This window comes from Diceros bicornis, chromosome 11 (assembly GCF_020826845.1).
Source record: "Diceros bicornis minor isolate mBicDic1 chromosome 11, mDicBic1.mat.cur, whole genome shotgun sequence".
Taxonomy (NCBI): domain Eukaryota; kingdom Metazoa; phylum Chordata; class Mammalia; order Perissodactyla; family Rhinocerotidae; genus Diceros; species Diceros bicornis.
In genome coordinates, this window is record NC_080750.1 from 3,729,631 (window position 1) to 3,746,993 (window position 17,363).

The 17,363-nt window shown below is 46.3% G+C and overlaps 1 protein-coding gene and 1 long non-coding RNA gene across 2 annotated transcripts in view; one reads left to right on the forward strand and one right to left on the reverse strand.

Annotated features, from left to right (window-relative positions):
• Nucleotides 1-1,836: 1,836 nt before the first annotated feature.
• Nucleotides 1,837-9,033, reverse strand: LOC131411239 (uncharacterized). The gene is made up of 3 exons (XR_009221526.1): nt 8,243-9,033; nt 6,948-7,435; nt 1,837-3,499 (listed from the first exon to the last, which is right to left on the reverse strand). It is a non-coding gene; the product is annotated as an uncharacterized LOC131411239 (long non-coding RNA).
• A 784-nt stretch (nt 9,034-9,817) lies between these two features.
• HADH (hydroxyacyl-CoA dehydrogenase) overlaps nt 9,818-17,363 on the forward strand; it is a 40,023-nt gene continuing 32,477 nt past the window's right edge. The window contains exon 1 of the mRNA XM_058549880.1: nt 9,818-10,021. Coding sequence (XP_058405863.1) covers nt 9,890-10,021 — 132 coding nt within the window. The 5' untranslated portion in view covers nt 9,818-9,889. The remainder of the gene's footprint in view (nt 10,022-17,363) is intronic.

A 17,363-nucleotide genomic window follows, 5' to 3' on the forward strand; every position in this document is an offset into this window, starting at 1 on the left:
TGATATGCGCCCGGGATCCAAACCCGAGCCGCCAGTAGCAGAGCGCACACTTAACCTCTAAGCCACGGTTTTTTTTTGTGTGTGTGTGTGAGGAAGATCAGCCCTGTGCTAACATCTGCCAATCCTCCTCTCTTTTTGCTGAGGAAGACTGGCCCTGGGCTAACATCCGTGCCCATCTTCCTCCACTTTATATGGGACGCTGCCACAGCATGGCTTGCCAAGCTGTGTGTATGCGCGTCCGGGATCCGAACCAGCGAATCCCGGGCCACCACAGCAGAGCGCGCACACTTAACCACTTGCGCCACCAGCTCTGGCCGTATTTTAGACTCACCAGGGAGCTTGATAAAAATACTGATGCCCAGGCTCCACCCTAGACCAGTTAAATCAGAATCTTAACCAGGGTCAGGCCTAAGCATCAGTAGTTACAAAAGTCGCCGAGGCTAAATAAAATCTATTTGTAAAAGCAAAGGGCCAAGAACAGCCCGAACAATCATGCTATCAGATGTGAAGTCTCTTTATGAAGCTTAGTAAGCAAGACAGTGTGCTATTGGCACAAAGTCAAACAGACCAGTGGAGTGGACCCACACCTAGAAGGGCACCTGATTTGTGACAAAGATACCACTGTAACATGGTGGGGGCATGGGTGGATTTTTTAGTCACTGCTGCTCCATCAGTTGGACATCAACGTAGGAATAAATGAACCTCAACTCCTTACCTCACACCGTATACAAAAAACAATTCAGATGGGTGGTAGACCTCAATGTGAAACATAAAACAAGAAATCTTCTAAAAATAACATAGCAAAGTATCTTTATGACCTCTGGATAGTGTGGTAGCCAGAGTCCAAGATGCCCCTAATGACACTGTGTGTAGTTCCCTCCCACACTGAATACAGCTGACTTGTGTGACTACCAGGCTATTGGGGGAATGATGGTGTGCAAGTTTTGGAGCTAGGTCATAAAAAGCCTTGTGGCTTCTGCCTTACTCTCTTTTGGATCACCTGCTCCAGAAGCCAGCTGCCATGTTGTGAGGGCACACAAGCAGCCTGCCCATGTGGCAAGGAACTGAGGCCTCCTGCTAACAGCCAGCAAGAACCTGGCACACCCTGCTGACAGCCATGTGACTGAGTCCTCTTGGAAACAGATACTCCTGTCCCAGTCAAGCCTTCAGATGACGGCAGCCTTAAATGAAGAACTGTTAGCTACAACCACCCAGCTAACCTGCTCCTGATTCCCTGACCCACACAAACCGTGACTGTTTTTTTCAGCCACCAAGTTTTATGGGAATTTGTCACACAGCAATAGAGAACCAATATATCCTTCACACAGCTTCCAGAGTAATCTCTTTAAAGTGCAGTTGTGCTCAGACCTTGGTCTTTATTATCATTTACACTAGAAGCGACCAGGGCTTCTCACAAAATGGCAGTTTCCAGAGCTAAGGCAGAGTAGGTACAAGATGAGCCTTGTGTGCCAGAAAGTGAGAAAACGGTTGAGAAGACAAAGGGAGAATGCCACAGGGAGCCATCTTGAAGGGGTTCCCTCAGGCCAAATCTGGAGCAATTTGAACATCAAAATAATGAAATACAGTAATGAATTATACACCTTTGGAAAGATTATGAATTCACGAATCCATACTGATAATAAAACCAATTAAAAAGTGGGCAAAATGTATGAACAGACATTTTAACAAAGAAGATACATAAGTGGCTAATAACCACACGAAAAGATGCTCAACATCATTAGTAATTAGGGAAATCCAAAATAAAACCATGGATATACCATTTCACACTAGAGTGAAAATAACATTTCACACAAGACAGAAAATAAGTGTTGGTGAAGATGTGGAGGAACGGGAACCCTTACGTATCGACGGTGGTTACATAAAATGGTGTAGTCACTGGAATCGGTTTGGTGGTTTCTCAAAAAGTTAAACATAAAACTACCATACCTCCAGCAATCCCACTTCCAGGTGTCTGCCTAAGAGAAATGAAAACACACATCCATACAAAGACTTGCCTGTGAATGTTCATAGCAGCTGCATTCATAACAAACTGGAAACAGCATAAATATCTATGAACTAGTGACTGAATAGACAAAATGTGGTCGATCCATACAAGATACTATTCGATGGTGAAAAGGAACAAACTACTAAAACGTGGTATGCCAAGGATAAACCATGGATAAACCACAGTTAAAAACATCATGCTAAGAGAGACTACACATGATGTGACTCCATTTACATGAATTATTTACAAAAGGTAAATATATAGAGATGGAAAGTGGATGAGCAATTGCCTAGGGCTGGGAGTGGGAATGGGGATTAACTCTAAATGGACATTAGGGATCTTACAGGGGGCATGAAAATGTTTTAAAAATGATTTATAGTGATGGTTACACCATTTGGTAAAAATCATTGAATTGCACACTTGAAATGGGTGAATCTTATGATATATAAAATAAATCTCATTCCCAACAGTTAGCATGATAACCTGAAACATACTAGGAACATAACAAGTTGACTCAATGGTATTTCATTGAAGAGGAGTCTGAAAACAAGCACGCAAACTATGTTTGTTTCATAATAAATAATCTCTAGGATAAAATATCTTTAACATTTAGGCCAAACGTTATGTTTGAGATGAAGGATAATTGAAATGATTTTATCTACGAACCAAGGACAAATTCTTAAAAACTTATTTCAAAATGCAAGCAAATAAAATTAGTGTCCAATACTGAACACATTTCAATACCATAAGGAGTTTTCCCATTTTTCTTTTTATTTGGGGCATTTTGAAACACATACAGAAGTTAAGGGCAAATTTTGTTTGATCTATACCCAACCCACTTTCCACGATCCCCATTCTGCACTGATTTATTGTGAAACAAATCACAGACACATCACATGAACACATTCATAATGTAAAATATATCTTGGAAGGATGGCTCATCTCTAGTTATATTTCAAAAAAACATTGACAAAAAGGGTACAAATATATTGACAAAATAGTCTAAGAAAATATTTCAGAATGTCAAATCAAACAGACCAGAAGAACATTGTGAAGCCATTCATAATTCTCCAACATGTTTATGATTAAATTACTAACGTAACAGCTGGTAAGAATGCTATTAAATGACATGTATTTTATCGTTCCTTTTTATTCAGATTTATACTCAGATTTTTCTTCAATTACGTCATGCTTCATTTAAAAGAGAATTTTCCAAAAGGAGTATACCAGTTTGGCATTTCTAATTCTAAAAGATGACCCTAAAGAGGGAAATTCCACCAGTGAAAATCTGTTCCTCTCCCATCACATCATGTTGGGCAGCATTTGCTCTCACTGTATTTTTTCAATCTGAGTTTGTTTACCAACCCCCTTCCCACCTGATACTCAGAGGCTCCTGGTGAGTTGTCAATTATAGTTTTTGAAAGATCTCTTCCAAGGATATTTAAGTCCTTTATATAGTTTCCTTGTACACAATGTTCATGAAAAAGCCAGTGCCTAAACATAAAAATAAAAACAAATTAACTAAAACCTCAATAAAGCTGTTATTTAAAAAAGAGAGAGAGAGACATGGCAACTAACTGCCTTACCCACCCCTAGACTGGATTCAATACTGGAAGGAAAAAAAATCCATAAAGGACTTTATTGGGTCCATTAACTAAACTGGAATACAGGTGATCAATTAGATAGAAGTGTTGTATCAATATTAAATTTACTACAGTCGATAATTACTGTGGTTATGTAAGGGAATCATCCAACTTTTAGGAAATATACACTGAAATATTATAGTAAAGGACCATGATGTGTGTAACTTACTCTCAAATGGTTCAGAAATTATCTCTCTCTCTCTCTATATATATTACATATCTCTTATCTATTATAGATAAATATAAATAGATATAGATAATAAGATAAAACAATTGATAAGGCAAATGCAGTAAAATGTGGACAATAGGTAAATATGGGTAAGGTGTATATAGGTTTCTTTGCACTATTCTTATTCTTGCAACTTTTCTATAAGTTTGCAATTATTTATAAATAAAAAATTGAAAACAAAATTAAAAGTAATTGTGACCATGACTCTCATAAAAACGTCTACCCTGATCTGGCCCCTGCCTACCTTCCCAATTTCATCCTCATTCACCCAGAGGAGCCCTGTGCTTTGGCTATTCTATAGTAATTGTCTTTCCAGACCACTCTCTATCCTCGGTTCCTTCACAGTCTACATATACATATACATTTTTCTCTCTGTCTGGAATGTCCTTGTCACTCTTTTCTGCTTGAAAACGTTATAGTCATCCTCACCACTCTGCTGTAGTATCTCCATCGTAATGAAGTAGCTGAGCACACAGAGTAAGAGCTACAACTCCGCGCTCAGGTAGACCTGGGTTCACGACGGGCTCTATACTGCCCCCATCAGACCTCAGGCAGGCGGTCTTCCTCTCCGAGCCTCAGTTGCCCATATGCAAAATGAGGATAAAAATAGTGACATCCCCCATGAGACTGATGCGAGTGGATGAGAAAATACATGTGAAATGCTTAGCACAGAGTCTGGCAAACTGAGCATTCATTAAATCCTTGTGACCACCTCCCCACCCCGATTCCCACCCCCAGCCCCCACATGCCCCTTTGGAAAGCGCTTACAACACTGCTGTCATGCCGTATTTCCATGTGTATTCCTCCTAAATTATGAGCCCTTGAAGGGCAAAGACCATATTCTAGGCACCTCCGATTTTTCCAGCACCTAGAATCATATGTTTCTTGCTCATATAAAACAATGAAGAACTTGTTATTTCCAAAATCAATGATTTTACTTTTAAAAATAAAACAGGGAGTCACTGTCAGTCTCCTTCTTCTAAACGTTGGGCTCTGAAAATGTCTGAGAATTATAGTCAAACAATATCACATTATAGTAAAAAATTATAGCCTTTAACTCATTCATAAATAAACTAGCAATTGAGATCTTTATGAAAAATAACTCAGAAGTTAGGACAAGCAACTTTGGTTCTTCGTGGCTAGTAAGGTACTTGTGAAGGAGTAGAAGGAAACAGATGGGTTCAGAATGCTGGGGCCAGGACTCAGAAGTATGGTCTTTTCTTGAGGAAAAAGTTTTTAAAAGGAGCGGAGTGCAGGGCTCCCATTTATAACGTGAGAAATCAAAGGTGAAGTGTGAGCTGGAGACATCACTCACAGCCTCGCAGCAGGAGGGAGCAGCTCGCCTGGGAGGTCCAGGCTTGAACAAAATGCCAACAATCAGGGGTGAGGGGGTAAGGGAGGAGGGTGCCGCTCCTCAGGTGGAATCCAGGCATTGGACCCACTGGAGTGGGACGAGGTGGTGCGGGCCAAGGAGCAGAGAATGCGTGGCTGGCTCGCTGAACCGAGACAGCGAGCACAAGAAGAGGTGGAGGCCTTTGGGGAGGTGGGAAATAGGTTAAATTTTGATAAGTTACATTTGAAGCAGCTGAGGGGTCTCCGAGGAGACGCGATCAGCAGACAATTAGAAATGGAGGTTTGTGTTTGAGAAACGAGGTCACATGCGAGAAATCAGATGGTCTAAGACCCCTGGCTCTTACAGCGTCTTCAGGTGTGAACACTGGGGATCACTGTGTGACACCTGCAGTTCTGGGGTTTATTAGCAAGAATGCCCAATGAGTTAATCTGCTTAACCTTTATGATGATATTAGTGCAACAGTGAAAGCTCCAAGCCTAGACATACAATGTTCACTGGAGACCACCCCGCAATTTTGTTTTCGACTAGTAGCAGGGGTACTTTCTAAGGAGTATAGACTTAGGAAAAGAGCTGGAACCTCGAGGTCAGAGCGGGCTCAGATCTGAGCCTGGCCAGTTCTTAGGTGAGTTACATTTAATAAATGATTTAACTGCTTGGAATCCCAGTTTCTTTACCTTTAGAGGAGGATAAGGGGAGTGGCCTTAGGGTTGCTATGAAGAGAGGTGAAACAGGCTGTCCAGGGGTTGAATTCTGCCCGTGCCATTCATGTGTGACCCTGGCTAAGTTTCTGAACCTCTCTGGGCCTCAGTTTCCCTACCTGTAAAAGAGGGGTACCCTCAGTACCCACCAAATAGGGTTATTGTGAGGATCTAATGAATTTTCCAAGTAGAGGAGAAAATGGAGGGAGAGAGCAGCTGGTATGGGGATGACTGTTAGCCTAAAAGCCAGGAAACATATCTAAAGTCTGCCATGATAAGCTTTTTTCTAAAAGCTTAAGAAGATAAAATTATTCATAAAATTCTTCAGTGTTATTAGTGATTTTGCCTTATATGTTTTAGAAATCACTCTGAGAGCATGTTTCAGTAGGATATACAAGTACATAACTGCCCTTCTCAAACTCACTATGTGTCTTGATCATGCAAATCATGCTTATTTCCTTGAAAACACTCCTAACAAGTGTGGCAATGTCAACCCTCATTAATTTTGCAGTAGGTAGCTTTTGGTTGACCTTTCTAGACTTTGCTGTTGTGCCATCCCGAGCAGCCACAGTGTCCAGTTGTCTGCCATATGAAATCTAAAAATTGCTCAACAAAACAGGAGAGGCAGCATGAATTTTTCACTCTTTCCCCAGTAAGCCAGAAATCATTGATTTCTCACAATAGAAGGAAAATTCCACCTTACTCAGTGAATCCTGACCCCATTAGCACCCCCGGTTGTTACCACACCCTGTTCTGGGTCACTGTGTCCATCGCACGACAGTGTGAAGACAGTGTCAGCTAGGCGCTCTCTGCCTGCCTACTCCACACAGCAGGGGGACAGGAAGGCTCTGATACTTTCTGTCCACCTCTGGAGGCAGAGCCCCACTGCACTCCCTGCCTCTGCCGCTCCAAGAACCCGCCACCATGTATATGTTCAAATAGTGCTGCTTCAATATCTACTCTTCAAGTATTACAATAATCCGTTTATGAGACAAAAATGAAAGCAGTCATTACTTACTCCATTCCCTGTGCTAGCCCTCTCTTTGCTGTCTCTGGGTTGAGTCAGTGACTGGGGCATGCTCTCCAGTCTTCCACTCTTTCTGCAGAGAGAATGAAGCATGACCCCAAGGACAGGGGGAAGGCACAGGCAGAAACCACAGAAACCATCACTGGACGCCACACTGGGGAGACTCGTAGTCCTGGCGAAAGAAGAACGATTCTATTGTTCTTCGCCCTGGGCAGGAGCAGGGGCAGGGCAGCCTCCGGCTTCAGGAGGCTGTAAACTGGAACAGCTGGAAAGCCATCTGTCCAACCACTTCTTCTGAGACAAGGACACTGAAGCGCAGGGAGGGGAAGTGTCTGCAGATATCACACTGCTCACCAGGGATGGAGCCAGGCCTCCTCGCTCACTCCAATGCTCCCTTCTTTACATCGTCCTTTCACACAGCACAGATGGCCTCAGATTTGAGAGTCGCTAAGGAACAGGGCACAGTTATTCTTTCTTTTCTGAGGAAAACAAATCACAGATCTGAAAATGTACCATACTCAGGCACTGTTTTACATTTCAAAAAATTTATTGTGACTACACTCTGTAGGGGATAAGAATGAGCCACCCCAAAATGTCTCTCTTTGGCTTGATTATTCTTAAGGACAAAAGACTGAAAGAAACTTTGACCTTCCCCCTAACTGCCTATAAGAATTTAAGACAGAAGGCCTGTCCCCAGGACAGGCCATCACCATAGATAATTCTGAGTATGCTAGACTGGGAGGATCCTTGCTAAGCCCATTTTTATCAAAGTTCTCTCCTTCTCTCTCTGGTCATATTGTCTATGGATGGCCCAGCAAACATTTGTTTATCAAACATTCGCTTTCCCATCTCCACATAAATTGCCTTCTTCCCCTTTGAAACACCAAACCACTACCCCCAAGGACTCCCTTTGTCTCTAGCTGAAGATGGTATTTAAGGTAGTGGCTTTGGCCATTTTGGTGAGTTACTCAGTTTTCCTGGGTTTCTCTCATGTATACATGTTATTAAACTTTGCTTCATTTTCTTCTGTTATTCTGTCTCACGGTCAACTTAATTCTTAGACCAGCCAGAAAGACCTAGAGGGTAGATGAATTGTCTGCCTATCCAGAACTCTCATTAGAATATGCTTGGCCTTGCATTAGACACAACTCATAAATGAGAATAAAAAGTTAAAATCCACCTAGAGAATCACTCGTGCACTCTCCTAATCTACCATCCTAGCTTCACCTCTAACTACACCTGATTCCTCCCCCTTTTCTCATAGCAATATTTTCTTATGTTTCTACCTTTGCATGTGCTGCTTCCTCTCCTAGAATTCTCTTTTTCTCATAAATTGACTCATGCTTCAAGTTAAGAGGTTTCTCTGTGTGATCTTCCCTTTCCATTTCTGGTCCCATGGGTGTTTGCATGCGCTACATTCTAGCACCCCATTAAGTTTAATTATTTGGATGTAACACTGTCTCCTCAGCCAGTAGGATCTTCTTAGTATTGTCCCAAGCCCAACGAATGCTCAGCAATAGGCTTCCCCCGTATTTTTATGGAATTAGATATAAAAAAGAGACCAAAGCAAAGGAATGGTGAACAGAGGATTCACTACAATGGTTACTTCCAATGGGGGAGGCTGACTCTTGTTTGGATGGTGAGTTTGTGGGTCCTTATTACATATTTAAAAATTAAGTAAATAATTCTGTATCACTAAGGTACAGTAACCAGGGATTATTCACAGAAGATTGGCCTGGTTGGTATCAAATCTTGAATTACTTGAAAGACAGCCCTGGGGCCAGCTCGTGGCTTAGCAGTTAAGTGCGCGCCCTCCGCTGCTGGCAGCCTGGGGTTCGGATCCTGGCGCACACCAACACACCGCTTCTCTGGCCATGCTGAGGCTGCCCCCCACATACAGCAACCAGAAGGATGTGCAACTATGACATACAACTATCTACTGGGGCTTTCCGGGGGAGGAAAAAAAAAAAAGGAGGAGGATTGGCTCCTCCTCAGAGGAGTCTTCCTCAGCTCAGAGCCAGTCTTCCTCAGCAAAAAGAGGAGGATTAGCATGGATGTTAGCTCAGGGCTGATCTTCCTCACACACACACACACAAAAATAATGAATAAAAAAGAAAGAGAGCCCTTTCCCATGCTTCTATTATCAGTTCCTCCACAAAGGTGGCTCTTCAACCTTGAGTGGTCATAAGTCCACTGCATGGAGCTGCACGGGAGACTCAAGGTCACCCCCTCTCCATGCCCTGGGCCTCATCTATGCACCAGGACTCCTGGTCACCGCACGTTTTGAGCGTGGGCAGTTTGTTTCCTTCTGTTGTAACAGAAACAATTCATATGCACCGGATTAAGAAAATCCCCAGACTCGGGTATTCAGCGACGTGAACTCAGGATGCTCATTTTGGGTCTGATCACCGCAGCCAAGAGCCCGTATTTATTCGGCGCCGACACGTGCACGAGCATCACGGCCAGGACGTAACAGGCAACTCCACGTCTCCATCGTACACGGGGCCCGGCTTCTCCGAGGGACGGCCGCCCTCCGTTGACACTCGCCCCGCCCGGCCACGGACCTTCTCCCGCGAACAACCAGCCCGCTCCCCGGCGCAAGGGGCGGCCGCCGGCCCACGTCGCCCCACGCGGCGCTCCGGAGCTCCCACGCGGGCCCGCGGGGGACCGCCATGGCCAATGGGCGGAGCGCGCCGAGTCCCGCCCCCCGCCGTCGATGACGTCACGGCGACGCCAGGGCCGCGGGGGCGGGGGCCGTCCTGGGCCAATGGGCGGAGCGCGCCACGAGTCCCCGCCCCGCCGTCGATGACGTCACGGCGACGCCGGGGCACGGGCGGCGGGCGCCCAGGCCTCAGCCCCCAGAGGTCCGAGCCGCGCGCGCTGGGTCCCCGACCCGTCTCCGCGCGCGTGGTTGCCGTCGCCGCTTCCGCACCATGGCTTTCGTCACCAGGCAGTTCGTGCGCGCCGCGTCCTCCTCGGCCGCCGCCTCGGCCGCAGCCAAGAAGATCATGGTCAAGCACGTGACGGTCATCGGCGGCGGGCTGATGGGCGCGGGCATCGCGCAGGTGAGCGCCGGCCGCAGCGCCCCGCTCCGTGCCGCGCCCCGGGGCTGGGGCGCCGAGGGGCCGCCCGCCTGCCCGCGGTGGACGTCTGGAGTCGGGCCCCCGGGGCCCGGGACGAGCCGCCCCCGGGCCCGACGGCGGTCCCTGCTCGGTCGGGCATGCACTTGGGACCGGGCGGTGGGGAGGAGAGAGCGTGCCTGTGCACAAGTGGAGCGGCCGCTCGCCCTCCGCCCCGCTGGCTTCCAGGACCGGGACCGCCATCAGCTGTCGTTTGATCCGTTTTTGTAATTCTGCAGTCGTTGTCGGAGCGGCTTCTGCTCCCCTGAGCCGTCTCCTGTCTTCTCGCCATGGGTTTCCTTTGCTTGCTGGGTTACGCAGTTATCACTTTTGCAGCACTTTGTAAAGTTTCCTGATTAGAGCTTGGGAGGTCCTGGGACCCCGCCAGCTGCAGCGCGTGGGCGACCTTTGACGTCGTGCCCTCTGTGCAGGAGCTGCGCGGCTTAGGCGCTGGGGGCGGGGCGGGGGTGCAGATAAAGGGCTGAGGCCCGGGGGAGTCTAGTCTGCAGGACTCTGCCCCGGTCCATCTGGGCTGTGGTTCAGGGTCATTGTGCATTTGATTACCTGGGTACTGGGATACTTGCATTTCATTGACTTACTTTTAGCGGTTACATTCCAGCTCCTGTTGGAGAGGTTTTCATATCTTAGCTGATTGTATTCTTAGTATTTGAGCCCTTTACGACTTGTATTGTTGGGGGCGCTTACCTGATTTTTCTTAGGGGAGGGCTCAAGTGCAGTGGCCACAGTCATGAAGAGTTTAGTTTTCTCAGTGTGTGTTTCCAACTAGCTCGACGCTTCTACGCTGGCTTTTTTAAGAAAGTCTTTTACTAGTATTATACATCTTAGTTTTCCCCTCACTGCAAATTTTTTGCAACATAATTTGATTGCATTTTCTCCTAAGATCTATATTTCATTACCGTTTTATCGGTCTGACTTCCTGCAGTCTCCATTTCTTTCTTCTGAGATCATATTTTTGGACATACCTTGTCCTTTTTATTGTGTGGTTGCCCTGGCTGCTAGGTTATGGTGTCCCCATAATCTGTGGTGTACATGAGGAGGAGTAAATCCCTTTAACCTAAAGTTCCACGTATTGTACTACGTGGTCCTCAGAGACAGTTTAGCTTGAGCGCTATCCCCTTGCTTATGTCCCCCTGCTCCACCAAAATCTCTGAAGGCTGTGAGAATAAGATTTGTTGTGGGCAGGTATCAAATAAGGTATTTGTTTAAAAACATTTAAACAACATCTTGCTGACGAGGTATTAGGGCCTTTAGCCTCCAATACAGTATTGGAAGTGGGTGCAGAAATGGTTGAGGACCACATCTTGAAGACTTCAGTGGAAGAGGAGTAGAAACTAGGTAGAAACTGGGTAGAAAGCATCACCTCGACTCTTGTACAAAATCAGATAGCTCAGAACTTGGAATGCTGTATCCATTATTGGATACTATGAAAAAGGGTGTTACGTTGCGTGAAAAGGCACAGAGGTAGCACCTTAAATTATGGGTACAGTATGGGAGCTTTCATCTGAGAAGGAGGGAGGAGAAATGATTGACATTGATGGGAACACAGCCTTATAGATCAAAACTTTAAGTAGTTGGACAAGGGAGTCCCTTTTCAAATTTCAGGGGGAAAAAAGAGTTATTTACCCCATAGGTTGGAAACATAATGGAACTTTCATTCTAAAAGTTGTTGAAGACCTGAAGTCTAAATAGTGGACAGTCATAAGGAACAGTAGTTCCATCATTAGATAACGAGGCTTAAAAGAGCCTCAGCCACTTTAGGTGACAGCTCTGATCCTGTGGAGGGGACCATGCTTTCCTGCAGAAAGTTGTGTGCCGCTGTCAGCCAGCTGGTTGGTTTCGGGGATGTTTTCAGTGGTTTAGCTGACCGGTTTTTGCTCTCTGCCCTGCAGCATGCAGTTCTAGGAGTATTGCCTCATTCTGATGTTCCTTGACCTATAGCTTTTGCACAGAGTAAATCCGTTTTGCTTATTGAGTGCCACCAACTAATTAGTCGATGTGTTTTGAGTGTAGATTGTCTCCAGTTCACTGTGGGAATTGGGTGGCCTGTGTGCTGGCTCTGCCTCATGCTGGCTCTGTTGACATGGGAAAGCCTTGCTTTACTCATCTCTAGAGTAGGGCTGACACTGGTACTCACCTTGCAGGATGCGGAGAGGATGAATGAACTAGCACATGTCAAGCACTGTGTCTGGCTCCTAGTAAGGGCTCACACATCCTTAGCTGCCTCTGTGATTATTATCGTCTTGCAGTTCTCCTTGCCTTTTGTCCTTCTGCCCTCATATCCACTCCATCTCTGATCGTTGCTGCTGAGGTGGGCCTGTCGTGTTTAGATGGAAAACAGTGGTCGTGATTCTGTTGCATCTCGCTTAATCTTGGAGGCACATGCCAGTTGATACCGCAGTTTGTTCAGGGACCTTGGAAAAGAGGGAAGGCGCTTTTTATCCCCCCGTTGTAAATCCTCAGTAAAGCCTTAAAGACACAAGCACAGGCTGGCATTTAAGTTATGTGCTTATCTTCACTCTCCTGAACTCTAACTATAGTCATGGCTCATTAACAACCCCGGGACACTTTATGAGAAATGCGTCGTTAGGTGGTTTCCTCCTTGTGCAAACACCATAGAGTGTACTTACACCTAGATGGTGCAGCCTGCTACACACCTAGGTTATATGGTACTAACATTATGGGACCACTGTCGTATATGTGGTCTGTCCTTGACTGAATCGTCATGTGGTGCATGACTGTAGTTTTAATTTTAATCTGTAGTACTGTTTACAGTTTTAATTTTTTTTAATTTATCATTTTGCCATATGTTCCAGTTCGTGCTGAGCAGGATGAAAAAAATTTGAATAGATTTTGTGGGAGCCTGACACTTTTCTCAAGCAATTAAGCAATTTAAGGGAGGCCTGTGCTGAGTTACATTTGATCAGAGCGCAGGCCGTGTGTGCATTTGTGTTCCCCAGGAGTGTCCACTTGGCCTGTCATTTCTTTTGTTTGTTTTACATTAAAAAAATCCCTTAGACTGCAGGTTAATATTTAAGTCAGGTTAACTCGTTTTGTGTGTTTGCCCATTATGTGGGCATAATTATGCACTTCTGCCTTGGTTCTGATTACCGGTTTATCTTCAGCCTGGTACTTAGGCCGGCAAGGAAGTTGATAGAATTAAATGACCCGTGAGGGGGGACAGGCTGTTTTCTGCTTTATAGGAAGAAAGCTGCTGGCTGTGCATTTCTTCAGTTTGTAGACTGAGTCCTCTCTGAGCTGTGGTCAGTGCATTGCCTTTCTCGTCTGGGGAGCCCAGAGAGCCCGGAGCTTTCCTTCAGTTCCTGGTGAGGAGCCCATGGCTCCCTGGTGGCATTTCAGGCCTGGATCTCTCCTGGCTCTCTGTACAGCCCTCCTTTAGTGCACTACACACACTTCTGTGAGGAAGTGAGCGAGTTCGTGTCTTGAAGGGGGTTGGGGCTGGGTTCTTCTCATCCAAAACTTCTGTGTGTGTGTCCCTCTTAAGAGGCAAAAAGTGCACATTTCTTCTGGGGAGAACTCAGAAGTGTGTGTGTGTGTCGGGGGTACATTCTAAGCTACAGACGGACATCGCCCCGACATTTGTGTTACTTTGCTTGGTGAGGACTCAGGTGGACCCGAAAGCTTCTTTTCTCCCCAGCCGCGGAATTTGTTCACCCACATCTTCTCCAGCCCCCAACTCTGAATCCCTGGTGCCAACGAGGAGAGTGGTCGGAGTCACTTTGTATTGTTCAGCTTTCTTCTTTTCTGTTGCTACAGTGAGTACGTCTCTGTTGAAGTTTGCTTGAAAACTGCAGTGGCCTGGGGAAGTTCCAGGATCACAGGAGACGGCGCAGTCGCTGGCTGGAGCTCTCCTTTGACTGTCCTGCCTGCAGGGAGTGTTTCTGTTCCCAGGTGTTAACAGGGGTGTGCAATCGTGGTTGTCAGGAAGTTCTTCCGTTGTGTCTGGTGTTGCTGCTGGCTTCTCTCCTGGATTCCCCTCTGATCTTGTGATGCGCTGGGACTGTGACACCAGCCTCTGTCAGCAGAGTGGCCATTGCTCTTGGGCTGGGGCGGCAGATGCTGCACGAGAGGTAGGGCTGACAGGCAAGGAAAGGATGCCGTGGAATGCGTTTGGGCATTGTAGAGTGGAAGTGGCACCTTGGTCAGGTTGTGGGTTTTTTCCACCAGGTCCTACGTCCAGCCTCGCTGCTGCCTGCCCTTTGCTCGAGTTTCTAATTTCCTTCCTTCCCCTTCTCTCTTCTCCCCGTGTCTGCCTTGGGCACCCCCTCCTGCCTGGCTCTCCTGGGACCAGGAATGTCACGCCTGCTCTCTATTCATTGTCTCCCCTGGGTTACCTCGTGATGCGATGTGATAGTTTCTGGTGAGTATGGTCCAGCCCTTGAAAGTGGAAAGGATGGACGTGTCAGCCCTTCTCCAGACTGTGGGAACCTTGGGCCTGTCACTGAACTCCCCTCTGCCTCTTTCCTAATTTGGGAGTGATGGCACCTGCCTCGCGATATTGTGAGGTTCAAGGAGCTAAGGCCTCAGAGTTGTCTAGCGTGCTCAGTGGAGACTGTTCAGTAAATGTAGGTCCATCAGATCTAATCTAGGGACGACTTCTCTTATTTTAGATTCTCCTAGCTGGCTTTGAAGATATTTGATAGGGAGATATGGGGAGTTCAAACAGTTCTAAAGGTTTTAAGACTAATTGTGTGGGTGTTGAGAAAGATAATCTTAGTGTTCTGTTTATGTGCTTTTGGGTATTATGTGTTCAGGTTCAACAGAGCCTGGCACTTAAAAAACACTCTACAAATGTGACACTTTGTACTTTGATGTTTCTGTCATTTCACGTGACCATTATAATAATCACTCCTGCAGAGATGGCAATTGGGGTCAGGGGTCAGAGGCAGAGCTGGGGCTGGAACTCGGGTCTCTCAATTCCTGTTCTGCTGGCCAGAGACCCTGAGGCTGAGAAAACTATATTCTGCCTGCACCTCTGGCCTCTGCTGTCTTGTGGGGGTTAGTGTGGCCTCCATGGGCAAGCGGATCCTTTGTGGGTGTCTGGAATCCACCGATGTCAGCTTGACCTCTCCCCCACTCTGGGCTCAGAATTAGAGTCACCTGCTGGTCATCTCCGTCTGGATGCTCTGCTGCCATTTTTCTGCCCACAATAGACTCAGGCTCACTTGTCAAGACTGAGTTAATTCGTCCTGTTCTCCCCTGTGCCCCTCCAGCTTTCCCAGAGAGCATCTTCCCTCTGTCATTGCCATCGTTGTTCTTCCCGCCATGTGGGTCTGCAGGTGGATTCATAGTCAGTCTCCTCCATACTGCAGAGGCTCTGGGCCCTCCTCTGAGGAGGGCTCTTTCCCTGCTCTTTCCTTTGTGGTTCCTGGACCAGGCGTTGATACCTGCATTGTTGTGAGAGTCTGTTTTTTTTTTTTTTACTGAGGAAAATTCACCCTGAGCTGACACCTGTGCCAATCTTTGTCTATTTTGTATGTGGGTCGCTGCCACAGCATGGCCACTGACGAGTGGTGTAGGTCTGTGCCTGGGAACTGAACCCGGGCTGCCGAAGTGGAGCATGCAGAACTTAACCACTAGGCCATGGGGCCGGCCCCGTGAGAGCCTTTTAATTGGTCCTTTTCAGTAAAAACTGGTAGAAAAAACCCTCTCATCCTGATAAACATGGACATGTTTATCTTCTCAGAGAGTGGGTTGGATTGGTGTCTCTCTCCTCTACTCAGAAGTGTCCATCATGGTGACATCTTTCAGAGGGTCTTAAGTATAACTGGGTTATACTTCTCCTTTCCAGAATTTGTGGGAGAAAGGAGGGGAGAGTCCTGGGAGAGAAGTTATTTTTCCTACATTATCAAACCCAGATGTTTATTGAATTTTTTAAAAAATTGTGAATTTAACAGACTTCTTGTCTAAAAATGGAGGCCCATTTCCTTGGCTTTTTAGAAATACTTTTTGAGATATAAATATCTAAGTCTAAAAAAAGAGGCCAGCCAATGAACTTAACTGTTTTAAGAATAAACTAGCTGGCTTTGGTGGTGGTGGTGTTTGAAAGCCTCATCAGAATGCCTTTTCCTGATTGTTGAGGTTGGTGAAGACAGCTTCTGCGGATGGCTTAGTCCAGGGTATTGCACAGCCAGAGGTCATCATAGCCCAGCGTTGCCAGCTCTGAGAGATGCAGCTGATTTATGACTTTTTTCCTCCCTAGATCCAGTCATGGGATCCCAAAGCCAGGCCTTGAGGCAAAGGCACAGTTGTGTCCAAGGCGCAATCAGCGTGGAGAGCTGACTCACTGCATGCATTCTGCAGATCAGGAGGAGGTCAGGATTCAGTGTGTCAGGGAGCTCACACAACTTTGCAATTCTTTCTTTCTTTTTTTTTCCCCCCGAAGAAGATTCGCCCTGAGCTACCATTTGTGCCAATCCTCTTTTTGCTTGAGGAAGATTTGCCCTGAGCTAACATCTGTGCCAGTCTTCCTCTGGTTTGTATGTGAGCCACCACCACAGCGTGGCTGATGAGGAGTGTAGGTCCACACCCAGGAACTGAACCCAGGCCACCAAAGCGGAGTGCACTGAACTTAACCGCTAGGCCACAGCCCCTGCAGTTTTTCTGAGAGAGCGTGACGATGAAACTCAGCCCTCCTGTAGTTAGGGGCACATGGGACACCTCACTGGACTGTGGATGGAGTTCTCACAAATTCACCATTCAAGTTAGGTTTTTCAGAGAAGCTGCTTCAAATCTGGGGATACGTTTGCAAGCGTATATGGATTGAGCGTGCTTCTGCCTGGCATGTTGAGTTGGCCCTGCGGCTGGAGTACTCGGCGGCTTGGACAAGTGTGCTGTTCACTTGGCCTATTTTTACAGCTCTGAAGCACCCTGGTCTAAAAATATTTCTCTCTGGCTAAGCCTGCCTTCCACCGAGGCTAGAGAAGTCATGGAGCTGAGGACATAGCCTTCAAATAAAATTTTTTCCATTGCAGACTGCTTGTCCTCAAGGTCTTACAGTGTGTAGGTCCCTGTAATATAAAACAAGAGTTCTCAGTGGTTGATCTAAATTATGGTCACTCAAGTTAGTGCTTGAAGAGTCCTCCTGATATATTGTAAAAATAACAGCTGTCTGTGGGAGGAGGAAACAAGTCCTTTCTTTTTGTGGTCCACTCCTCCACTACCGTCTCCTTCTCAGAAAGTTGAGAATAATGTGGGTGCAATTGTTGCTTCATTAGAGAAGAATGAGTGTGGTTGGTCTCCTTGCATC